Source organism: Malania oleifera, chromosome 5 (assembly GCF_029873635.1).
Source record: "Malania oleifera isolate guangnan ecotype guangnan chromosome 5, ASM2987363v1, whole genome shotgun sequence".
NCBI classification, from domain to species: Eukaryota; Viridiplantae; Streptophyta; class Magnoliopsida; order Santalales; family Ximeniaceae; genus Malania; species Malania oleifera.
Window position 1 is genome coordinate 15,055,745 of NC_080421.1, and position 26,895 is coordinate 15,082,639.

General features: G+C 37.8%; 1 protein-coding gene across 1 annotated transcript; it reads right to left on the minus strand.

Moving 5' to 3' along the window:
- Positions 1-26,797, minus strand: LOC131155761 (polyadenylate-binding protein RBP47-like). Its single transcript, XM_058109147.1, has 6 exons — positions 26,251-26,797; positions 3,211-3,691; positions 1,650-1,732; positions 1,445-1,575; positions 1,136-1,232; positions 1-405 (listed from the first exon to the last, which is right to left on the minus strand). Exons 1-6 carry the CDS (start codon positions 26,593-26,595, stop codon positions 235-237), a joined length of 1,308 nt encoding a protein of 435 aa, XP_057965130.1. The 5' UTR covers positions 26,596-26,797; the 3' UTR covers positions 1-234.
- Between the last annotated feature and the right edge of the window lie 98 nt (positions 26,798-26,895).

The window sequence follows — 26,895 nt, forward strand, 5'->3', positions numbered from 1 at the left end:
TTGCGGACATAAAAAATAACATAGAAGACAGATTGTAAAAGACAACTTTGGCAGCCCTCGAGATTGTAAGGGAGGTTCAAACAAGTCTTCACAACAAGTGCAAGATGAAACAAAATTCAATCCGGCTATGTAATTCAACAAATTACAAATTTAGCTGAGAAAGCAAATGCAGCTAAACTCATCCTAGTTCCAACTCCATCATGTCTTTAATTACTAAATTTAACTTGCGAGTCTTCAGCTTACTTGCTGTTGGGGATTCCCATACCCATTTGAAGATGCCCCGTAACCGGCGGCTGCAGCATAAACACTTGGATCGGGTTGCTGCGGCACAGCATATCCATACCCGTTGTAACTTTGCCTCCCATAATACGCTCCGTTCCACTGGTTGCCATGATCTGTCCTCAACTGCCATAATTCCCACAATTTTAAAAATCAAAGACGAAACATAAACGAGTGCATGAGCAGAATGGGAAAATGAAAGTTTCAGCATGGTGACAAATCATTCAGCTAAATTAATGATTAATAAATCCAGGACTAGCTGGGTAAAATATCAGAATCCCGGTGACAAAAATTATCAAAGGGGTTTTAGTTATAACATAAAGGAAAAAAAGTGGGATGTTACAATCAGCCATTGCTTGTGGTCCGTTTCATGCATCCTGCGTGCAGTTGAGCTCAGAGCATGTAGGATGCACGTGTCCAGAGAGCCAAATGCCAGCAATTTTCAAGAAAAAGATAATCTTGAACAAATTTCAGTTGCATAGGGGGAAGGAAGCATACATGATTTATAAACCTGACCTCATTTGATTCAGCTAGGAATTAGATTAACTAATAAATTATTGAATCAAACCGACAAACAATCTACAACTAAATTTAAACCACATATATTTTATACGAAAGCTCTTCCGCAATTTGCTCCCTTCTCAAAAGTAATCCAAGAATGGCACCTGGATTATAGGGCCAGTAGGAGGGTAGGGTGGGTAAAGAGGCATCCTAGATTCAATTATTCAAATCCTTGTAATCAATGAAAATTCAAGACTGCAGTCAACATGGTAATGGAGGGAAGTGGACTCCTTAGGAGCAGAGTAGACAACAAAATAGTCAATTAAGGAGATCTCATCAAATTAAGCATATTTACCTGCTTGTTTCCTGGATTACGACCCCAAGAAAGACGAACCGTTTGCTTGCCAATAACGGTCCCATTCAACCTCTGCATTGCTTCTTCGGCACTGCTTCTGTAAACAAATACAAGGGATTACAATCCTTGATTTTCACACCCGAGATCAATCAACAATGTTACCACCATTATTTGGTCACAATGCTCACTATTTTCTTCCCCGTGAATAATATTTTATTCAAATATAGCATTCCCACATTCAAAAAAGAAATAATTAAAATTTCCCACTACATAACTGAGGTTAACAGTGAACAAAATCAAAGAATCTACCTGTTGGCAAATTGTACAAAACCACATCCTTTTCCAACTGGTATTTTTACTGAGACAACCTCACCAAACTGAGAAAAGGACTGCCTGAGATCTTCATCAGTAACTTCAGCATCAAGCCCTCCCACAAATATCTACAAATAAATGTTTAATAGTTGTATAAATTGGGTCGGCGATAGTTTCAAAAAGGTGGAAATGGATGACTTACTGTTGTGTTCGTTGAATCGCTGTCTGGTTGAGTGCCTTGGGCAATGGCACCATTTGAAGCATATCCACCAGCCAATACCAAAGCTAATAAACAAAATAAATTTGATGAAGACAGGATAGATCAAAAGCATATGCACAGGAAATAGATGGCCCCCAAATAGTAATTTTCATAAGGAGAATCAGTCAGTAGTCACAAATAAATAAATAAATAACAAGGAATTTGGAAATATATATATTCTTCCATTGAATGCATACAGGAGCTTTCCAATTTTAGAAGGAAAGGGAAGGGTTCATAAGAAAAACGAAAATAAACTATTTATCCATAAATTGCAACAATGAAGTGACTAAGAAAAGAAAAGAAAATAAACTTGGATGAAGAAAAGAAATAAGTGGATAAGTACAACACCAGATTGATATGATGAAGATATAAAATGAACCACCTTCTGACCTTCAAATCAGTCATAGATAATAGATTTAGCAGCTAAATCTATAGTACAAGGAAATAAAACAATGGGAGAGAGAGAGAGAGAGAGATTTAAGGAGAACATATTTCTTGAGTTTCCCAAGTGTTATTCATGCATTCAAAATAACTAACTACCACAAATAACCACCCAAGAAGAATTTTAATCGATTTCCCTAAAATGTCCAGCAGTTCTCCCCCAACTATAAAAAATTATTTATGAAGGGACTGCATGCAGGGCTATTTTGTTAGTGCAAGGCTTGGGAGGGAGGTAAAAATAAAGGCAAGGTGATTGACCACCACTTTTTAATATAAAATGAGGATAAGACGAAGACGATAACACAGCTCTCGAGGAAAATAGGTTTCCCAATGAGTGCTAAATTCCCCAGAATTGACTAGAGAATGTTATATTTCTTGCTTATCTTCTTCTTCATTTTGTGATTATGGCACATGTACGTGAAAGAAAATTAAAGGAAAGATGTTCTGTACTCGCCCACTAACTCTGAAACAAAGTAGGGTTGAGATATGATGATTATCACAAAACTCAGTAGCACAAATTTATTAGGATCAACAGAAGAAATAAATGCATCATTGAGTTAAAACAAAAAATAAACAGAGTGATGAGCAGGAAGGAGTAAAAGCACGAGCATCAAAGGCAAATAAATGGCAAATCGTTCATAATAAAGCAAGTAGAAGACCTGGATAGAAACTGAAACCTAGCATGTTACTTGAATTTAAATGCATAATATTATAGACAAATATTAACATGATTATGTGTTGCCAAATTTTCAGTTTGGACAAAATCACATTTATGTTCCCCCCAAAAAATCACAATTACAGAAATTACAAAATCATGAAGCACAATCAATTGAAGGATAACATAGAACTATCATCAACTATACATAGCCAAAACCATAATATTGGGAAGAAACAATAGAACAAGAAGTGGACTGTTCAGTAAGACTTAATAAGAAACATTGAATCAACAAAACAAAGAGTATCTTTTTCAATCGTTGATGCAGAAGGAATTAAAATATCTCAGTCAGGCCCTCAAAAATCATATTCGATGTGTATTTGCAAAGTTTAAAGCATTGAAATATACCTTGTGAAGAATATTGTTGTTGATATCCTGGCTGTTTCTTAGGGGTTGCAACACCTATGCGCATGGCCCTACCAGAGCAATACATGCCATTCATTTCCGTCATGGCCCTTGACCTCTCATTTTCATCACCAAACCTAACAAAACCGTATCCTTTTGAACGACCAGTATTTGAATCCATGACAACTTTTGCACCTTTAACAGATGAATATACACTAGCAAAAGTTTCCTGCAAAATTGTATCAGTAACATCTGAAGCTAAATCTCCTACAAATATTGATAGATCAGAACCAGTATCTGGACGTCTGTCACCAGAATTAAAGGTTGCCCAATTCAGACGGAAGGGCTGCTCTGTATTTGGCATTAAAGCACCATTATAGCTCTGCAGAACTTTCTCAGCCGCTGCATGCGAAAAGAACTCAATGAATCCATATCCTTCTGATTGACCAGTCTGCTTGTTGCGGATAACCTTCACAGACATGACCTACAAGTTCAATTAAAATTATGAATTATCAAGCTTCTGTCAATCTATTGTTTTCAGTTGTCAATAATTTAAAGAACAGTAGAGTAGCAAAAGAACTTGAGAAAAATAGATACTTCATTGCCGTGCATTTGGGAGCCCCTTAAAAAGGCACCAGACTGTAGCCGGGTGGAGAAATTACTTTCAGAGTTTTCAGAATGTTGAGTTCCAAAATAAGCTTGTTAGACAAATAACCTAAGGGAGACTAATTTGAAGATGGGCGGATGGAATAGAAGGCTACAAGGAAGACCAACTAAGGTTCATCTACAACATCCAAATTCTTCTAATCTTCAACTCTAGGACACAGGAATTGTCTAAGATGGGAAACTCATTTTCCGAGATATGGATTCAAGAGAACATCACTTTTTAATGAGGAGAATGTTCCAAAGAATGCACTTGAAAAGAGTTTTGGTTAATGATAATTGTCACAACCGATTAGGCCAGTCCTCGTAATAGACAAAAAGTAGAAACCTGCTTGTGAATGTTTTAAATTCAAGTGATGTCCCTAAACTCAATCAAGACCTGATCAAATTTCATTATTTGTATTCTTCATAGATAATTTTCTATTCTTGTTTTGACATTCTTTTTCATACAATCAATAGAGCATGCAGATTTCAGCCTTATAGGTTGTCCCCTAGAGACACGGCTTGGCCCCAACTCAATGTCAATAATTTCCAAATTTCAGCCATATCAAAAGCTACCAAGGCGCTCATGAAGCCTGCATACTTGCTAAAAATTAAATAATACTAAGACTGTCCCTAAGGGACATCCCAGTAGCTAAAGCTTGGGTTTTCTATGTTGGAGGTCTCAAGTTCAAGCCCTAGGAAGGGTGGAAAGGGGTAACCAAAAAATATAACATTAAGACAAATGAAACTTATTTTTGATGCAGAAAAATTAGGCAATAACCTGTTCTCTTTGATGAAAAATTTTATGCCTTTATTCAATGTTTCAAAAGGCTCAACTCAAGACGAGGTATGCTCAAAATGCCTTAAAGCGCAGTCTAAATACCAAATCTGGGAAAGGAAAAAATATAATGAGGCTTACACAGTTGTACAAAAGGCGCAGCTTTTTCACCTCTTAATTGGAAGCTCACGTATTTTGGGTGCATGAACTTCGAGTAAGATGTTTTGGCTACAAAAAATAAAATTATAAGAATCTGGCCAGAAAAATTTATCAATAGGTTCACATAGGGAACGAATGCCCTAACCTGAGTTGATCTCTAAAACTCTTGAACCTCCATCTTCCAAAATAAATGAGAGTTGCATCTTTCATCAAGAATATATTTGAATTATGAAATTTTATTGTTATTTCTTTGGCACGATTTGCTTATGAATTCAAGATTCTAAGCAGAGCTGTAAAACCTAGACCTGAGCGGCACTGAGTTCAACCCAAACCATCCATTATAGGTTCACATATAGCTACTGAGGAACCAGGATCAACCTGGCCAAATCAGCAACCCAGCCTAACTCGGTCAACCCAATGGACCAGCTGGTTTGACCCAGCCCCTTTTAACCCAAAAAAGGGGGGCATTGCCATCAACAAGATTCATACGCTGGGCCTGTGATATAAAGACCAAGGCCATTACCAATACAGCCATTGACCAGGTTGGCTTTGTTAATGAAAAAATTATATGTATTTATATATTTAAATACATAACATGCATTACATGTGTGTGTGTGTGTGTGTGTAAAATATAAAAACACATAAAAATTAGTCAAACCATTAACTCATTTATTTTAAGTTTTTAACTCTCTCTCTCCCTCTATATGTGTGTGTGTGTGTGTGTGTCTATATACATATAAAATAAAATATATATTAAGAAAAAGAATGTACAATCAGAGTGAGGATACTAAATCCTCAAAAAGGAAAAAAGAAAAAAAAAGAACAAAATTAAAGAACAAAAAGAAATAAAAATAAAATGAAAATAAAAATAAAAAGCTGAAATTATACGAAGAAAGCCCCTCTTTAATCCCTTCCCATCATAGTTAACTAAACACTTCAAATTCGGTAACTCCCTCTGCCCCTTCTTCACTTTAGATTTACCCTCATCAAGCCCAACTTCATTTCCTCCATGATCAGTCAACATGAGGCCCAAGCTATCCAGAAAATTCTGAGTTTGAATGTCTTTATCAGTAGATACTTGAACTGGAGTGGGCAGAATTCCATCTTTTACCTTCAGTTCTTCTATTAAAACATCATCCTCAAAAATGTTAATTCCATCTAAACCTTCTAGAGGAGGAGGCAGCACATAAGTTAAATCCTCAAGACAATCAGAAGAAGAGTCGGAAGAAAATCCTTGCTGCTCCCGAATTTGAACCAAAAGTAAACCCTTGTCACATTCAAAATCACTACTACCCACACTATCAACATCCGATACAATCTCCTATTATCCTGCCTTATATCAACCCTCTCAATGATTGGCTCCTCCACTATACTTAAATCAGCTTTAGAATCTCCCTTCAGATTTTTTTTTTATTTGTCACCAAATGAATCTTGATTATCTTCAAAACATTTCCTCCTTTCAAAACCCAATTGCACACTCTGATGACAAGCGGAAACCTTTCGAATTTTCAAATTAATCCTAATTGACTCCCCCTTATCATCTAAATTTCTTTCCAAACCAACAATAAAATCCTGTTTTTCAACTCCACAAGAATCAACACTCTTAGAAAAAGATCACTGAAACTCAATCCTGGAATCCCGCTTACTTTCATTCTTCTCTAGAAAAGGCATGCAGTACTCTCTAGAAAACTAGTAGAGTTTCTAGCCACCCATCTATCTAGATCCTCCTCCTTATCTTTTTGTGTTTTCAAAGCACCTACTTCTCTCCTCTTGAGCACTATAGATCTTATTTGAAGCTTCGAACCACCTGAATCTTTCTTCTGCTCAAAGGAGATATTATTATATTAACTCCCATAGCTTCACAAGTTTTTAGAAGAAGGCTTTTGTTTTGACTGGAGACCTAACTAAACATTTGAGCTTGCCTGTTTGATTGAGCCAACTGCGATTTACCTTGTTGAATATTCCCCTCTCTAAAGGCCCAAAATAGAACCAAGATTCTGCTATTGGGCCTCCTTAACCAACAGGCCCATCAAAAAATTTAAAAGGCCATTATTACTCTCAAACATCCAGCCTAAATCCATATTGATAGTCAAAAACCCAAGCTTAACCCACCCAACCTTCACCATCCCTTCATCCATGCAAAAAACCCCAGCAACCTCTAGTCTAGCCAGCTCTTCTAAAACCTTCTCCCTCAATTAAGTCGATTGAACATGAAAAGTGGTCGACAAGGTCTTCTCTCGCATATTTCCCCCACAACAAGAACACACCACCTCCAACACATCCTTAGGGATCAATTGAACTCCATCCTTGAGAATCGAATGAACTCCATCAATAGGAATCGAGCTAGCATCAACCTTAGGAATCAATTGAACTCCATTAGCTTCAGATTTTCTAGATACTATCCAACTCCAAGATGGTTTCTCATTACTCTTGTTACTATCAACTCCATCACTGCCTAAAAGAGAAGAACTCACCAAAGCATTGAACTCTCCCCCAAACAAAGACCATCCAACGCCTTTGGATCCTTTAGGGAAAGAGAATATCTTTTACCTCTCCATCCATCCCTAATTCCATGAAAATTTTCTTGCCTTCGTCACATGAATCACCATCAAATAATCGACAAAACCCATCCAAAAGCTACGAAAGCCCCTACTTAACTTTCAGCAAGAGAAGAGAACCCCTGTGAGAACCACTTCGCTGCAGCTAAAGAAAATCAAACCCATCAATTGCATTGTCGATTCTTCTCTAACATGAATAATGCTCCAACATTCCCTCGTTATCCAATCTCAAATTAAAGGATTTCCCTCATGGTGGCAGTGAAGAGTTCGGAAGCTAGTGATGTTGGCAATGGTGCATGGTAGTATGCTTTGGATAATCCAATCCCTCCCTCCCTCCCTCATGGAGAGAGAGAAGGAGAGGAGCTCGGGGAGCCTCATGGTGGCAGTGAAGAGTTCAGAAGCTAGTGATGGTGGCAATGGTACATGGTAGTATGCTTAGGTTCCCTCCCTCCCTCCCTCCCTCATGGAGAGAGAGAGAGGTAGATGAGCCCGAGAAGCCTCATGGTGGTAGTGAAGAGTTCGAAAGCGAGTGATAGTGGCAATGGTGCATGGCAGTACGCTTAGGATAATCCAATCCCTCCCTCCCTCCCTAATAGTTCCCTCCCTCCCTCATGGAGAGAGAGAAGGAGAGGAGCCCGAGAAGCCTCATGGTGGCAGTGAAGAGTTCAGAAGCTAGAGATGGGGGCAATGGTGCATGGTAGTGTGCTTAGGTTCCCTCCCTCCCTCCCTCCCTCATGTGGAGAGAGAGAGAGAGAGAGAGAGAGAGGAGCCCGAGAAGCCTCATGGTGGCAGTGAGGAGTTCAGAAGCTAGTGATGGTGGCAATGGTGCATGGTAGTATGCTTAGGTTCTCTCTCTCTCTCTCTCCAATCCCTCCCTCCCTCCCTAATAGTTCCCTCCCTCCCTCATGGAGAGAGAGAAGGAGAGGAGCCCGGGAAGCCTCATGGTGGCAGTGAAGAGTTCAGAGGGTAGTGATGGTGGCAATGGTGCATGGTAGTGTGCTTAGGTTCCCTCCCTCCCTCCCTCCCTCATGTGGAGAGAGAGAGAGAGAGAGGAGCCCGAGAAGCCTCATGGTGGCAGTGAAGAGTTCAGAAGCTAGTGATGGTGGCAATGGTGCATGGTAGTATGCTCAGGCTCTCTCTCTCTCTCTCTCTCTCTCTCTCATGGTGGCAGTGAGGAGTTCAGAAGCTAGTGATGGTGGCAATGGTGCATGGTAGTATGCTTAGGCTCTCTCACTCTCTCTCTCTCTCTCTCTATGAGAGAGAGCCTAAGCACTACCATGCACCATTGCCAACATCACTAGCTTCTGAACTCCTCACTGCCAACATGAGGCTTCTCGGGCTCCTCCCTCCCTCTCTCTCTCTCTCTCTCTCTGCACCATTGCCACCATCACTAGCTTCTGAACTCCTCACTGCCACCATGAGGCTTCTCGAGCTCCCTCCCTCCCTCCCTCCCTCTCTCTCTCTCTCTCTCGGGAATCGCTCCGATGCCTTTGTCAAGAAAATAAAAGAGTGTTTGGATGTATGGCAACAGAATAAGATTGGATGTTGTGAAATGATTTACCTCTTCTTAGAGTGTCCTTTTTATAGGTGTGTAAAGCCTCCTTCTCATCAATTCCCCATTTATGAGAAAACATTAAGGATGCTGGAGGTTACACATTGACTTAGTAGGTCTTTATTAAGGGAGTTACAAATGCATTATCTCCCTTTAATTTTCATTTAGGCTTTAGTTCCCATTGACTTGATTCTATATATCCAAGCACTGTCAATCCAAGCCGATATCAAGTTCCATTGTGTCATTCAGTGTTGACTTGAACCGCTTTCAAGGTGCTAATTGGCTACTATCGAGCCTATTAGACGACTTCTCAAGATGATTGTCTGGATGGCCAAGCCGGCTCAAAATTACCACCCAATCTGAATACGTCATTGTCGAGCATATTGTCTAGATCGTCGAGTCGAGCCCAAAGAGTTTTCAACTAATTACTAAGCTAAATGCATGTTGTCCTGGCCGATTACATGGCTTCCTTAGCCAAATTCAAGAAGTTTGTTGGCTATGATCCAAGCCAAATGCACGACTGTCCAAGCCGGTTACAAGGCTTCCCTAGCTGATTACATGCCTTCTAAGCCAAATTCAAAACTCTTTGTTGGCTACCTTCCGAATCAAACGCACAGCCAAAATGAAGGAGAATCTCTGCTCGGTTAAAAGGCTACCCGACCAAAATGAAGGGGAATCCCTGCTCGGCCAAAAGGCTACTCAACCACAAGACCAAAGTGTGACTTATAATGAGCCACAAGGCGGCTCATCAATATCCAAAACGGTTAAGAGAAGCCAAAATATGTTAAAAAATAGAGCCAAAGAACAACTCGTCCATCACGACATGGCTCGGATTGAGCTGATAAAGAGGCAACTTGGCTCAGACGGAGCCAATATAATATCCAACTCAAATTGAACCGCAAATGGGGGAACTCGCCACAAGAAGACATGAAATTGGCTCACAAAGTGTAACGGTCTTGGGCCCAACTCCTGTGAGGTATTATCCGCTTTGGCCCATTGGCCTCACGGGTTTGTCCTATAAAAGGTGCCTCACTTAGTTGGAGCCCAAACATTCCTTATAAGCTCAAGATCTCCCTAGTACACATCTGACATGGGATCGTGACAAGCTCTTCCGTCCAATATCTGACATCCTCGTCAACGTGATTTCCTTAGTACACATCCGATGTGAGTCCGAAGCTCTCCCATCCGATTTCTAACGTTCTTGTCAATGTGATATCTCCCTTGTACACATCCGATGTGAGACCGCGACAAGCTCTCCCATCTGATGTCTGGCGCCCTAGTCAAAGTGGCTTATATCTTTGTGTAGGATCCACTCACATGATAATACCCCCAATGTGGCTTCGATACCAAATGTAACAGTCTTGGGCCCAACTGTGATGAGGTATTGTCCACTTTGGCCCACTAGCCTCACGGATTTGTCCTATAAAAGGCGCTCTCCCTAATACACAACCGATGTGGGATCGTGACATAAGGCCATGTAAACAACTCAAACAGCCATGTGTCCAACTCAAAAGGTAGCCAACAAAACATCGGGAATTCAGCTCAAAAAGCAAGTAATTGGCTCGAGAAGCCATGTAATTGGCTCAGGAAGTCGTGCATCAAATCCAAAAATAGCCAACAGGATTCTTGAAGTAAGATCAAGAAGCCACAAAATCGCTCAACGGACAAATGCTTTGCACCTGGCTCCGAAACTCAAACAACCAACTCTACCATTCAAACAAGCAGGCAACCGTGTATTCAGCTCAGCAGTAGTTGATTAGTGACTTGAAAGCAGCTCGACAGAACATGATATCAGCTTAGATTGACGGCTCGATTTAAGAGCTATAGGTGGCTCACATAGATAGAATCAACTCGAAGAGCCCTATGCTACATCAAATGGCTCGAATGAATGTAACACAACTCAACTAAGCTAAAAACCTATAGAAAATGACATCAACAAACTACTCATAAGCTGAGTAAAGTGACTGCTAGGCTCAAGAATGGGGGGCAACTAATGAAGCATAAACTTAAGGGATCATTACAGGTCAATGGACATTAAAGACTGACTTAATGACAATTAAAGGAAAGATAATGCATTTGAAACTCTCTTAAAAAAGACTCAATAAGTCAATGTGTAACCTCCAACATCCTTAATGATTCCTCAAATATGGGGAATTGACAATAAAGAGGCCTATATACCTATAAAAAGGACATTCCAAGAAGAGGTAAACCACCTTAAAACATCCAATCTTACACTATTGTCATACATTCATACACCATTCCATTACCCTAACTTAGACATTGGAATGATCCCCCATATTACACTAGAGTCATCCAAGCCTCTCTTGCTTATTCCTTTTCAGGTGATCAAGGTCGTGTTCGATCCAACCAATCCCAAGCTAGATTTTAATGATATATATATGCTAGGCTCATGACATAGTGAAGAGGCTTCCTTGATCTCTTATCAAAGGGATGATGTTTCGTGTTGATGGAAAGAAATACTCTATGGAAGCAAGTCTAGATCGAAGGGAAATCCTTCCATTCGAGGCTAAAAAAATTTGGGGAAAATCATTTGTGATTATTCGCAAGAAGAATCGGATTTAGAATCAGTGGGTGAAAATAATGTTGTCGGCTATTTAGTGGATTGTTCAAAGTGCAACTCGTTTGGGCTTCTTTGAATAGCTTCATTCATAGGAAAATATTTGGTTGATTTGAGTATATCTAGTGGCTATTAGACCAACTTGACCTGGAAAATTTCTATAAAAGGGTTTGATTTCTACAGCTAAGGGCTCTAATCGATTTTCATTCCAACCTTCCAGGGGATCTACATGGACTTAGCTGGACAAATTACAAGGATTCTTAGGGTAACAAGGTTGAGCATCACTGAATCGAAAGAAATTCAACCTAAATGGATGGATGTTTTGATGGGGTCAAATAATTTTAGGAAGGAGGACAAGTTGTTTTGTGCTTCATATGGTGGGAAAATGGCTTCTTCCAAGATCAGTTTCCCAATTTAGTGGCGAAGATTAGCACGCATTCGAATGCCTCAATTGATAGAAAGGAAGAGGTAGCGGCAAAGAATTTAGGGTTAGCTAGTTTGCAAGGGAGAAGGGACGAGAAGGGATGGGCAAGTTCAAGCTCCGATGGACTGGCAGTAACAAGTGATGGGCCATATAGGGCCTAAAAGATGGTCCAAGTGGATAGGTGACTCTAGACTTGACCTGCATACAAAATTTTAACTTTAACGGACCAAATAGAAGTGTTGGGACAAATTTTAGGCTTTTAAAAGGAATCACATATGTTTAGTGAGCAAACCAAGATATACCTAAGCCATTAAATCAGACCCAAAATACAAGTAAGCCTATGGGTCAAAATTTGCAGATGAACAGGGTGGTCCCTCCGACTCCATAGCAAAACAATAAATCAAATTTCTCCAAGAGAGGTTTTCTACGCAATTGGAGAAGGCGTCTAGCTACATCTTCATCACAAGCAAGGGACAATGGAACTATGGATTTCAGTATGCAAGGGTCAGGAAAAGGTAGGAGTTGCATAGGTAAAACTGTTTCTTTTTTTTTTTTTTTTTTTTTTTTAGAGAGAGAGAGAGAGAGACTAACCAATATGCATCCTCCAATATCTATTGATTGGGGTAGGGACGTGAAGGCTTAGGTAATTGGTAGGCATGATGTTTAGACTAATCATGGAGCTGTAGGGAGTATGTGTAGTGTTAAGGGAAATAGTTGTCATTAGGCTAGGGGCAGTAAGGTTTATTCTCGATAGGCAACGAACCAGATCGATGTGAACGGTCAAAAGAGGGATTTAACTAGAAAGAGTAAGAAGAAAATATTGGGGAGATATGTTGGTGGATGAAAGTGATGTCACCAGTGAGTTTGCACGTATAACGTATTGATGGTTTGTTATTGGATGAGTTTAGGGAATGTTCGGGTATGCGTTTGAACCATATGATCTTCCTGGGGATATATCATGCATACGACCATCTCCATCGAAAGGTTTGGAAGGCTTTTCTATTTTTGAGGAAGATGGATTGGGTAAAGAGTAACAATGTTCTAATGCTATTTTGCCTATTCCTGTTGAGGAAATTAATGAAAAAAAATGAAGAAGTACAAAATTTTATGATAAGATGGGATTAGGGATGTCCAGACCTGGATGAAATGAAATTCACCTAAATAGTGGCACAAGAAAGGTGAAGAAAGGCCAGCAGAAATTAGCAGCAAACTTGCAAATTATGATGGTAGAGATCTAAAAAAGGTTTTCTTAGTTAGATTCTATTAGTTTTTTTTTTTTCTTTGTTTCTTTTCCTTATTTTTTTCCTGGCTATTATTCTATTTTTTCTTCTTCCTTAATATATTTCCTTTTCTATTCCAGTAAAAAACTTTCGCATGATTTCTAATTATTATAATTGTTATAATGAACTTTAAAAATAGTTTAGAAATAGTAAAGGAAATAGTATAAAAATTATCCTAAATGTCATTAATTATTTTTTATTCTAACTATAGATTACTGATTGCTATCTAATAAAAATTTATATTGTTTGAGAGAGAGAGAGAGAGAGAAATACAAGTAGTTAAACCAAGAATAATAATAATAATAATAATAATTATTATTATTATTATTATTATGTGCCTATATATAAATATTCATATATCACCTATCACTGTTTCAACTACTAGTTTAACAAGCCCAAACCGGGGTGGCTACCAATTCAGGTTAAGGTTACCATGATCCTAAGAATGGCCAGCAAGTAGTTTACAAAATATATTCAAAATTTATAATTCTTATCGTAATTTTAAAATTTTTTATTAACTTCTTACATTTTATTCATTTACATATTCTCAACCAAAAAGGCTTGTGTGCTAACACCTCAAGGCCTAAGCCTTGCCTCATAAGGGTTAAAACGCCTCATTGTGCCTTTGCCTTTCAAAACATTCTTTTATTTTTACATACATTAGAATAATATTGGCAAGTATTCCATTATTTATCATTCATTATTTTTCATAGTTAAAATTACTTGCTACCTTAATGCTAGTCGATATTTTAAATTATATCCACATTTGTAGTATGCTGTCTATTATGGGTCAATAGCTCACCCAACTAAACTAGTCATTGTGGATACTTTTTACAAAAAAATGAAAAGGAAAAATTCAAAACATTGTCGATAAGCCAAAACACAAATCAAAGTAACATGACATTAAGTACTACTTATAGCCAAAGAATTGAGAGCATGCATTGGACTATAGGCTACAACATGCACATGCAAACACATGCACACACAAACACACGCACACAAACACACGAAAAAAAAAAAAAAAAAGCATTTAAAGATTTGAACTCAAAAGCACGCAAACACATGCACACACTGTTAGATGTTATTTATGCATTTAGTATTATTATTATTAAGTGTGCTAGTATGTTAATTAGTGAAAGTTAGCAAGGGCATTATTGTCATTAGAATGTATTAAATTTGTATTATAAATAAAGGGAGAGACATATCTTCAAGTTAGGTCATTCATTTTAATCAAATCTTAACATCGTATCAGAGCGTGATCCAACATAAACCCTATTCCCCTCAGTTGTCGCCGAAAAACACCATTCCCACGGCTTTCCTTCCAAGATCCACTTCCATCCATATTATTTCACAAAACCAACCATACATCCATAAACAAAACCCACTGAAGTCTAACCCCATTACTAGAGGAGCCCCCACATGTCGACACGTGAGAGAAGTTCCAGTCACTTTTTTCTTTTCCTCTGCCATGTTCTAATTCCTTCTCAAGACTATATTATCAAGTTGTTCGGTTCGGCACGTTTTTTTCTAAAAACTTCAACCTTTTTCGACCATACACTCGCAGTATTCTGATAATCTCTATTTAGGGTTTGTGAAGGCTTCTTTGTGAGTTTTTTGGAGCCATGGCAGCGTTCATATGTTCAGTTGTGAGGTTGTGGCAGTGTCATATCTGTCAGCGTTTAATTGTTCTTCTTGTTTTGGCATGGTTGCTGATATGTGATCGTTGGGATGGAATCTATGAATCCCAAAAAATTGTTTCCTACATCACTACCACAAATAATGACTCAAAAGTTGGATGAAAAGAACTATGTTCAATGTTCTAAAGCTATTTGGATTTATTTAGCAAGATACAAGAAATCTAACCACTTTCTCCAATCTGATCCTTCTGATGAGGAGAAAAGACATGTGCGTTCAAGAAGATGCCTTGATTGTTTCCCTCTTATGGAATTCGATGGGGCCACAAATTGCACAAATGTGTACAGATGAGAGGGGATTTGGGATTACGTCAAGCTTTTATACTCCAGCAACATTACACGTATGTATGATTTATCCCAGGAGTACCTTCAATTACCAAAAGGAGATAGAAGTATTGCAGATTATTTTGGAGAGATGAAGCATATTCATGAGGAGCTTAACGTTGTGCAACCTATAACTGCCGACATTCGTGAGATGCAAAAGCAAGGGGGACAGATGACAATTCTTCATGTTCTAGCAAGCTTGAGACCCAAGTTTGAGACAGTTCAGTCCCAGATACTCAATAGTGTAGAGCTTCCATCAATTTTTGATGTTCATTCTCGTGTCCTTTGTGCTTCCTTTACCACGCATTCTCCTGCTCTTGCATCTAGCTTTGCTGAGAGGACAGCCTTTGCTACACAGGGTGATTCTAGTTCAGTACCAAACAACTACAAAAGTTATTGAGGGTGGTTTGACTGGTCGTAGTGGCACATACGGACGAGGTAGAGGTACTCCTCGCAAGTGTATTCATTGTTGACAGAATAATCATACTATTGAGCAGTGTTGGGATCTTCACGGGAGACCTTCACATGTTTCCAATGCAGTCACCACCAACCCCTCACCTTTGGGACCGAGTAGGGAACAAGCTTCTCTCCCCATTGCATCTCTTGCCCAAGCAAGTAATCACACAATATGCCTGTCATCTAGTACTTCTCGTCCTACTACCACAAATAATGACTCAAAAGTTGGATGGAAAGAACTATGTTCAATGGTCTAAAGCTATTCGGATTTATTTAGCATAATACGGGAAGTCTAACCACTTGCTCCAATCTGATCCTTTTGATGAGAAGAGAAAAGACATGTGGGTTCAAGAAGATGCGTTTATTTTGTGTCTTTTGTTTTGAAATAAGGACTCAATTTGGTCTGCCAATTCGAATACTTCGAAGTGATAATGCTAAAGAGTTTTTCAATGCACAATTCACTACTTATATGATTCATTTTGGTATTGCTCATCAATCATCTTGTGCCCACACTCCTCAACAAAATGGAGTTGCAGAAAGGAAAAATAAACAGCTTCTTGAAATCACTTGGACCTTAATTTATCAAATGCATGTAGTAAAAGTGTTTTGGAGTGATGATGTACTTACTGTTTGTTATCTAATCAACAAAATGTCATCCTCTGTTCTTAGTGGTAAAATTCCCTACTCCATTCTCTTTCCTAATTCACCTTTATTTTCTCTTCCTCCTCGTATATTTGGGTTGGGTATTTGTCCTTTGTTAATCAACTAAATCCTAGGGTGGATAAGTTGGATCCTCGTACTATAAAATGTGCCTTTCTAGGCTACTCATATACTCAAAAGGGATATTGTCATTATAGTCCTGTGATGCATCGCTTCTTTGTTTCTATCGATGTTACCTTCTTTGAGTCTACACCTTACTACACCCAGTCATTGAGTGCTTCTGAGCTCAATGAGTCTCTTCCTTTGCCTAATCTTCCAAATTCTACGTTGCTATCCTTACCGAAGCAACAATTTGAGTCTCCATGTAGTTCGAGTCCTTCTCATCATCTAGATCATCCCAATTTCCAGATGCATTCACAACGGCAGCTCCAAGGAAGAGAGTCCCCTCTAACTTCTACTACCACGCCTTTAGTTTCCTCATCTGATGATCATACTTCCCATGATGTTGATCCTCCTATTGCTGTTCGGAAAGGTAAACTCACATGTACACTTAACATCCCATTCCCAACTATGTTTGTTATGACTCGTTATCACCCTATATAATTGTTATGTTATTGTTTTATCATCTACTACTCTTCCTACATCTATTTCAAAAGACTTAGCCCATTCTCAGTGGAGGGATGCTATGGTTGAAGAGATGAACGCTTCAGATAACAATGGTACTTGGTACCTATTCCTCCGGAAAAGTCTATGGTTGGTTGTTACTAGGTTTACACTACAAAAGTCAACCCCGATGGTTTTGTGCCTCGTCTAAAGGCCTGTCTTGTTGCTAAGGGGTACACTCAGGTGTATGGTCTGGATTATTCTGATATTTTTTATCCAATTGCCAAACTTACATCAGTACATCTGTTCATCTCCTTGGCTACTACTTGTCGCTAGCCTCTGCATCAATTAGAAGTGAAAAATGTCTTCTTACATGGTGACCTTGAGAAGCAGGTTTATATGGAGCAACCACCTAGGTTTCTCCCAGAGCATGGTTTGTTCATTTCAGTATTGTAGTACTTGAGCTTGGTCTTCGATAGTGTGCTATGGATCATTCTGTGTTTTATCATCATTCTTCATTGGGTAGGATGATATTGTTATTACAGGCAATGATGATAAAGGTATTCAAAGTCTCAAAATTTTTCTACAAACTAAGTTTCAAACCAAAGATCGAGTAGGATCCTTCTTGGGTATAGAAGTATCTAGATCTCGTATCGGAACTATTTGGTCACAGAGGAAGTATGTTCTTGATCTATTGGATGAAACTGACTTGTTAGGATCTAAACCGGTTGATACACCCATGGATCCTAACAGCAAGTTAGTGTCAGAAATGAGCAATTTGCTATCTAATCCCGGACAATACCAGAGACTTGTTGGAAAGTTGAATTATCTCATAGCCACTCGACCGAATATATCTTTTGTAACAAGTGTTGTGAGTCAATTTCTTGGATTCTCCAAGGACAAGTCATTGGGACGCAATAATTCGCATCTTGAGATATCTCAAAGGTGCACCCGAAAGAGGTCTTTTATATCGTGATTAGGGTCACACTTATATCCATGGATTTACAGATGTCGATTGGGTTGGATCGCTTTCCAATCGAAGATCCACCACCGAGTACTGTATCTTGGTTGGATGTAATTTGGTTTCTTGGAAGAGTAAGAAATAAACTGGGGTGGCAAGGTCAAGTATTGAATCAGAATATAGAGCTATGACTCACACTGCTTGTGAACTTGTCTGGTTAAAGAACATGTTAGAAGAATTGGGTATTTCTCATTCACAACCTATGAAGTTGATATGTTACAATGAAGCTGCTCTTCGTATTGCCTCCAATCCGGTCTTTCTTTAGCGGACAAAGCACATGGATGTTGATTGCCACTTTATTCAAGAGAAACTTGTGCAAAAGCTCATTACTACTGCTTATGTGAAGTTAAATATGCAGCTTGCTGATTTGTTTACCTAACCATTGGGTGGTGCTCGTGTTAAATTCATTTGTAACAAGTTAGGAGCATATGAGATTTATGCTCCAGCTTGAGGGGGAGTGTTAGAGGTTATTTATGTCTTTTAGTATTATTACAATTAAGTGTGTTAGTATGTTAATTAGTGAGAGTTAGTAAGGGCATTATTGTCATTAGAGTGTATTTAATTTGTATTATAAATACAGGGAGATACCTATCTTCAAGTTAGGTCATTCATTTTAATCAAATCTTAACACACACAAACACAAAAAAAAGAGCATTTTAAAGATTTGAGCTAAAATTAAGAAAAGTAAGTTAAAGCCAAAATCATAAATAACAAACTTTATTCAATAAAAGTTGTTGAGTGAATTCTCAAACAACAAAAAACAACAATAGCAACAAAACCAAGCCCTTGAGTCTTATTAGGTGAGGTTGGCTACATGAATCCTTTTCCACCAATTTACACGATCGGCAATCTTTTTCGATAATTTAACGGCTATTTAATCCTTATTACCTCATTCCAAGTAATATAAGGTCTACCCCAGTACCCCTACCCCTTCTACTATCGGTATCAGTAACTAGCTCACTCCTCCTCACTAATGCTCTTATGTTGCAAATGTTTAACCATCTAACATACTCCTCCCTCATCTTATCTTCTACAGGTGTTATGCCTAACTTACCACAAATATGTTCATTCCTTAATTTATATTTTAACATTATACCACTCATCCACCTTAGCATTCTTATTTTGAAAACTTTTACTTTTTGGATAAGTAGTTTCTTAGTTCCCAACATTCTTATCCATATAGTTGGTCATATAGTCGTCCTATAAAGCTTTTATTTTGATTTTTAAGGTATTCTACAATCACACAACACATCCAAAGCACTTCTCCATTTTACCCACCCTATTGATAAGACCCTAGGGTTTTATTGTAAGGAAATTGAGGAAATTGGAAGGATGGGGAAAAAAATCAAAGTTGATTGCTTCAAAAGGGATCTGCCTCCAAATTAGCCAAAGGTTGTGGACTATATTACTCATTGAATGAAAAAGCCCCATAGTGGGGGTATAAAAACATAAAAATATAAAATATGAATCCAAGTCCTTATAGAGTCCAATAATTACTCCTAAAACAACAAGGAAAACAAGGAAAAATCAAAATAACATTAAATAGACATCCTAATTGGTTTGGGAATCCTAACACAAATAGAAATCATAATTGATTTGGAAATCCTAACATTCCCACCTCTTTCAAATCAACCTTGGTCTCAAGGCTAAGTAGCAATAAACTCCAAGAATCTCTCCTCTAAATATTGATAAATTTCCCAAGTTGCTTCTTAATTGGTAAGTGAGACCAACGAAATAAAACTTCTATGACGCTTCAATTTCTACATCTGGCCATTTGGCAATCTAAAATTGCTTGTGACTACACTTAAACCTCACCAACAAGTGCAATATCAAGCAAGTGGGGTTGCACAATAACTCGTTTCCCTAAATTTTTGAGAAATGAGAGATAAAAAACTAGATGTACCTTAGAATGTGATGGTAAGTCAAGATGATAAGCAACAAGGCCTATACATTCCAGGATCTTGTAAGACCCATAAAATCAAGGAGACAGCTTCATTGAAGACTAAAGAATCACATATATGTGTCTATAGGGTTTTGCATGAGAAAAACCCAATCTCTCACTAAGAATTCCCTTCCATTACAATGCTCATCAGCTCGCTGTTTCATACAAGCTTGAGTTGCAACAAGATTTTTCTTAAGGAGTTGAACCACTTTGTCTCAATCATTTAACTTCTTGTCGACTTAATCAATTCCAAAAGATCCAACTAAATATCTAGCAAGGACAAGAGGGCCTCAAATAGAGTCAAGTTGATGGGGGAATGATAAGTGATACTGTATCACTATTATGCTCGTGGAAACCATTGCACTCAATCCTTTAGTTTGTTACTAGCAAAGCCACGAAGATAAGTCCCCAAGCACCTGTTAACAATTTCAGTTTGCCAATTTGATTGTGGATGATATGCAATGCTCATATTCAATGGTGTTCCCTAGAAAAGGAAAAGCTCTTTTCAAATGTTGCTGGTAAAGACTTTGTCACGATCATTGACAATAGATTGAGAAATTCCCTAAAACTTGACAATGTTCTCAACAAATGTACAAGCAACACTTGTAGCATCTAAGGGAGCTAAAGTGCAAAAATGAGCATATTTTGTGTGAAGGTCCACAACAATTAAAATGGTAGATTTACTATCAAAAGGATGGCAGTCCCTCAATGACATTTATGGAGATGTCAGCCCAAGCTTCCTCTAGAATAGGAAGAGGATGTCGAAGGCTTGGCCCATTATTGTTTATCGTCTTGACTTACCATTAGGTTCTAAAGTATATCCTTTTTCAAGTCTCTAGCCTCAATAATAAGTTTTTCAACATCTGTAGCAACATAATGGAGAGCTATAATGTAAAAAAAGAGCATATTTAGTTTGATGGTAAACAACAATAAAAATGGTAGATTTACCATTGAGAAGATGGCAGTCCCTCAATGAAATCTATAGAGATTTCAGTCCAAACTTCTTATGGAATAGGAAGAGAATGTCGAAGGCCTGGTCCAGAATTGTTTATCATCTTGACTTACCATCAGCTTCTAAGGTATATCCAGTTTTTCAAGTCTCTTGCCTCAAGAGACTATCTCCTTCAGCTTGCATAATAGATCAAAGGTATCAAAATCTGTAGTGCTATTAATTTCTTGACCATCAAGTTTAATCTTTTCTCATATATTCCTCATAGCAAAAAATTTCATATATTCTGTCTTAATTTTTACTTATCCTAAAACCTCTAGATTCTAAAGTTTCTCTCTATAATTCTAATTCCACTTCATTCCTAGTTTCATCAATCAAGAAAATATCATCTACAAATAAGATACATAACCTCATTTTGGATACTCCAAGTAAGTTCATCGAACTAGTGCAAAAAGGTAATAGCTCAAAGCAGATCCTTTATGTTAACCTCTTTTTGGATACTCAAAGTAAGTTCATCGAACTAGTGCAAAAAGGTAAAGGCTTAAAGCAGATCCTTTATGTTAACCTCTTTTTGGATACTCCACATAAGTTCATCGAACTAGAGCAAAAAGGTAATGGCTGAAAGCAGATCCTTTATGCCTATTGTGATTTAAAATTCCCTAAACTCTCCATTGTAGTCCTAACGTTAATCATTGCCCTATCGTACATATCCTTAGTGACATCAGTATACCTACTACATAATCCCCTTTTCTTTCTAAAACTCACCATAGAAGAACCATATGCAAGCCCCTCTTCTTTTCCCTAAACTTTTCCATTAATCTTCTTAAAAAAATAAATAGAACTTTTGTAGCTCATCCCCTAGGCATAAAACCAAATTAATTTTTTGAGACCCTCGTTTCTAACTTTAGTCTTTGTTCAATTACTCTTTCCACAATTTTATTATATGACTTATAAGTTTAATTCCACAATAGTTATAGCAATTTTGACTCCTTCCTTTATTTTTGAATGTAGGCATTAAAGTGCTTTCCTCCATTAGTCTATAATTTTCTTCTTTTTTATAATTGTGTTAAATGAATTAGTCAACCATATAACTCTGTTACAACTTAGGCATCTCCAAACCTCCACTAGGATGCCAAAAATTATAATAATGAGTCATCAATGAGTCAAAAAAAAACATACATTCTTCACCTTATCTTCAAGCCAACCCATTGAATTTTTTTATCAAGTCAAAAAATGCTTGTACTTTAAGAATAAATTTGAGCAAGAGCAAAACAATAGAAATTAAGAAATGGTTGTGTCACTTGAATAACAGGCTTACCAGGGAACTCTTCTAGAAGCAAGGTGCAAAACTCAATTTTGGAAAAAAAATATTCCATTTTTCATTTCTAGTTTTACAAGTACAAAATTGCCACCATTTTTCTAGTTTTCCAACATTTGAATAGGGAAGCTGAAAAACATTTTCCATTGTTTTTTAACTTTTCATCCTTTTTCTATACAAAGGAAAACTAGAAAATAACAGCATTTTGTAACTTTTTATAAAATTGATTAAGGAAAATGAAAACTGTTTTCCCAAACTAGACAAGTCCTTTAAGTTCCCAATTTATTTGAAAACGAACAATTGCAAACTACATGTTAGGTAATTGGTCACATGGAAATGGACCATTTTTGCAAGCCATCAATTCTTCCCTCCTTGATCTATACACTTGTATGCCACCATTAGTCATTAGATCTCACATGAATATAATCATTTCTAACCATTAATAGAAAGATTAAGAAATTGAGGGGTTGATTTTGTTGCTAGAACTTATAAAATTTTCAAGAGAATTGAAGATAAATAAAAGAGTAAAAAGGTGTTTCCAAATGAAATCATTCAATGGGTGTCCTAAAAACAAGGAGATTGTCGGTTCATATGTAAAGAAGTACGATGAGGTGCCACATATGCTATATTTTTTTATGCGGGGCATTGGATTCTCACCAATGTTTGCGTTGCTCAAGCCAACATGCTTGCTTCCGCTTTGTCCACCACTGCTCGCACAGGTGCTTCTCTCTAAGGCAGAACGCTCTCCTACCAATGAATTTTTACATCCCAGTGCTTCAACAGATCACTTAGCCCCATTCATCTTCGGTGCAAAAGACCGCAATCAGCGAGCTATTATGCACTCTTTCAAGAGTGGCTGATTCTAGCCAAACCTCCTAACTATCTCTGCACCCCTACCTCTTTTATCACTAAGTAATTATTTAGGGGTCTTAACTGGTGATCCAAGTTGTTTCCCTTTCAACTATGAAGCTTATCCCCCATCATATCACTGGCCGACCTTGACCCCTATTATTTTAAGGTCATGTCTAGTATTCAAAGTTTGCCTCGATTGGTACCACTCTCACAGCACGCACCTAAACAGTGCTTTATCCTTAAATATCCAATCAACCACTGTGCATCAACACATTTCAAGGAGAACCAGCTAGCTCTGGGTTCAAGTGGCATTTCACCCCTAACCACAACTCATTTGCTAACTCTTCAACATCATTTGGTTCAAAACTCCACTTAGTTTCCCCCAAGCTTCATCCTGGTCATGGATAAATCACCCACATTCAGGTCTATAAGCAATGACAATTGTCCTATGAAGACTCGCTTTCGCTACAACTCTGATAGGTTCCCTTATCCAAGCCACTAACCATGAGTCGTCGGCTCATTCTTTAACAAGCACGTAGTCAAAGCACTGGGCTCATCTCACTACTTGGGAGCTTATGGTTTCATTAGATATCTTACAACTAGAATCCCTCTTTTTTCCAATCCAGTTCCTCTAGCACTACGAACCCCAGTTAGATTCAGGCATGATACATTTTTTAGTAAGTCGGATATTTTGAATCCAAGAAACAACTCTCAGAGATCTTTTTTCCTTTTGGAATCCAACCCATGTTTGAATTGAAATTGAGATATTGATGCAAGTTATTCCCTTCTGAATTAGATAGATCCATATTTGAAAGAGGCTGACAATAAGTTCTTTCAAAATTGACTATTTGTCCCTCTATTAGAGGTGTTCTAGAAATATCTGCAATCGAGTAAATAGCTCTACAAATAAATGGATCGATACGAATTGGAAAATGGAAAGATTTGTACAAATTATAAACTTCATCAGCACTTTATGGAAAATTGTTAGGTATGAATATGTTAGATAACTATGACTCAATTTGTGAAATAGTACCTCTCTCCAAAAAAGCATGTTTTTTTATTGATGCACAAAGAAAATATTTTCTTGTGAATGAAAGAGATATTGAGGAATTGTCCCTATGTAAAATCATTAAAAAGAGAATCTTTTGTTACAATAGAAGCAAAAGTGATGTGGATTATTCAACAATCAAAGGCAATTTGCTTTATAAAAAGAAGATATCAATGAACTTCTATGGAATGGTTTCACAGGATTCAGCCAATTGTCTTAATCGTAGGATATGATTGAAAAATAAGAATTCGTGTTATCAAAGGATTTCCCTCAATTATTTCTAGTATGGAATGAGTCAATCATCCACTTCAGTATCTTATTGAACAAAAATGATGATATTCTTCCTCCATTGATCAAGAATTTTCTTTTTTGGGAAGTATCATGATCATCCAAATAGAAGGGAGTTTACATGTGATAAAAATTGCATCTAGAATGAGTGGAAAAATGGAAACAATACCAAATATAATTTGACCGTTATGAGCAAATTCAAAATCTTTGTAGACAAAGCCAATCATTAGTTTCCAACCATGGGGGGAATGGATTCCGATACATAAATCAGTTACTAAAAGAATAGAAAAAGATTTTATTGTGTTACTTAAGTTATATAGGAATTCCTAAACCCAAGAGTTTAGAATAACAAGTTCTTCATTGCCCATACTATTATACACAATTTAATAGGGGATATGCAATTAAATCATTGGGTTGCACTGTATAGAGATTTTTGATAGAAAATTTTTGTAATCACTATAATCGCAAATAGTGGACTTGCCAATTCTACCTCAAAATAATCTTGTCTTCCATCCACTGTGGTCTTATCCACTACTTGTGGTAAATCCACTTTTGGTATAAGCAACTAAGGTGCTATTTGGCATCACTTTTTTTTTTGTTTTTCTGTTTTCGTTGCTATGAATAAAGAAATAGGTTAAAATAATGGGTTTGCTTATGTTGCTCATTTTTTGTTTCTGTTGTCAAAAAAATTTGAAAACTAGATCTTATAATTTTATTAACTTTAATATCCAGATTGAATTTTAAAACTATAATAAATTACCATGTGAATTTAAAATTTAATTAAAATAATATATATCAAATTTCTAAACATTTAAAAATATATTTTTATCACTTTTCAATTCTCATGCACAACAGGAGTTCAAGTAGGTTTTTAATGTGTTTTAGTTTAAAAAATATGAACAAGGCCGCTAGTTTTCAGCTTTTAGTTTTAGTTTCTTGTTTTAAGTTTTCTTTTATTGTTTCCATTTCTATAACTTTTTATACTGACAATACTTTGATACCATGCGGTTCCTAACTTGCAGAATGATTATAAGGGCAGAAAATATGGAAAATATCAAGTTCATAGAAAAAAACAGAGAAGGCTGACTTCGAACTGTGGCAAATGTAATTGAAAAACTCTTGGTGAGATTACAGTGCCAGCTAAAATCTCTGAAAGTCCATGAGAAGTTGTACCTAAGATCTGGAATAGTATCTTACCTTGATCAAAGTTGGGGGGTTTCATGGGCAAAGGGGATGATTAGCTCATTACGTGGTCCACCGTTGACATTTGATTCCAAAAGAATGTTAAACTGAATAGAGTCTGGAAAAAGCTAACAATGGTTTTGGAGAAAAATCAAATAGAGCACAAGTCTGAAAAAAATCTATTGCCCCTCACGCCGTGTCCAATCATAGAAATTAACTGCAATGGATGCTTTGAAGCTGTATCAATTGGGTTTTTACTCGAAAACTAAAACAAGAAAACAGAAAAAAGGGAAGAAGATAGATCATTTCCAGGGAATCATGACTCCAAACCCTTAAGGAAAAAAGTTCTCATTCCATTATTAGCCATTCGGATTCCAGCTATTTATAGCTGACTCCAACCCTAAAGAAAAAAACACAACCGTAAATTACCAACGCTGAAATAATTACATAATTAACACTAGGATTACAAAGATCACAATAAAAATCCTAAAGTCGTATCGATTTATGGATCCAAGGTCATATAGAGTCAACATAACGGCAGGAAATTCACAGAGAATACACCAAGATTAGCACAATAACAGATCAATGACGCATCATTTAAACTATAATCACATCACATAGCACAAAATTCATTCCCGAACAAATCTCCGTTCAGCTCAACAAAAATTTTCTAAATCATTGCAATCAGAATCGAACATGAGAAAGAGAAACAAGATGAGTTAAAACCCTAACCTCGCCGGTATGAGCAAAGCAGGTGTGCAGGTAGCCCTCGTCCATCCAATGCTGGAGATCGCCGGCCCACACGGTCTTGTTCTCCTCCTTCTGAGGCTGTTGCTGCTGTAGCTGCGGCACCTGCTGCTGCTGCTGTTGTTGGTACGCCATGTACTGCTGCTGCTGCTGCTGCTGCTGCTGTTGCTGCTGCTGAGCATAAAACATTTGCTGCTGCATCGCCATGGCCGCCGCCGGATACTGCTGCATAGCCAACCATTGCTGCTGCTGCTGCTGCTGCTGCTGCTGCGCCTGCAGCCACTGATGCTGCCGTTGATTCGGATCGCCACCGTTCGTCGCCGGCATCATCCTCTCTCTCCTCTCCCCTTGTCCGCGCGATTCAATTACCACAAAGAGAGAGAGAGAGAGAGAGAGAGAGAGAGAAAGGTCTGGGGAGGCTAGAGAGAGGAAAAGCAGAGAATTGGGTTACGCGTCAAGGAGAAGATTAAAAAGGAGAGACCGTGGATGTGGATGACTGAGCCGGATTAACTTTCGGCCGTTGGATTGGACTGCCGAGGCTTTGCGGTGCCGTTGATTTAGATGACTAGATGTCAACGATTGGTCGACAGCTATCACGGGCCCGCACTATACGTGTACGCACTTTAGATT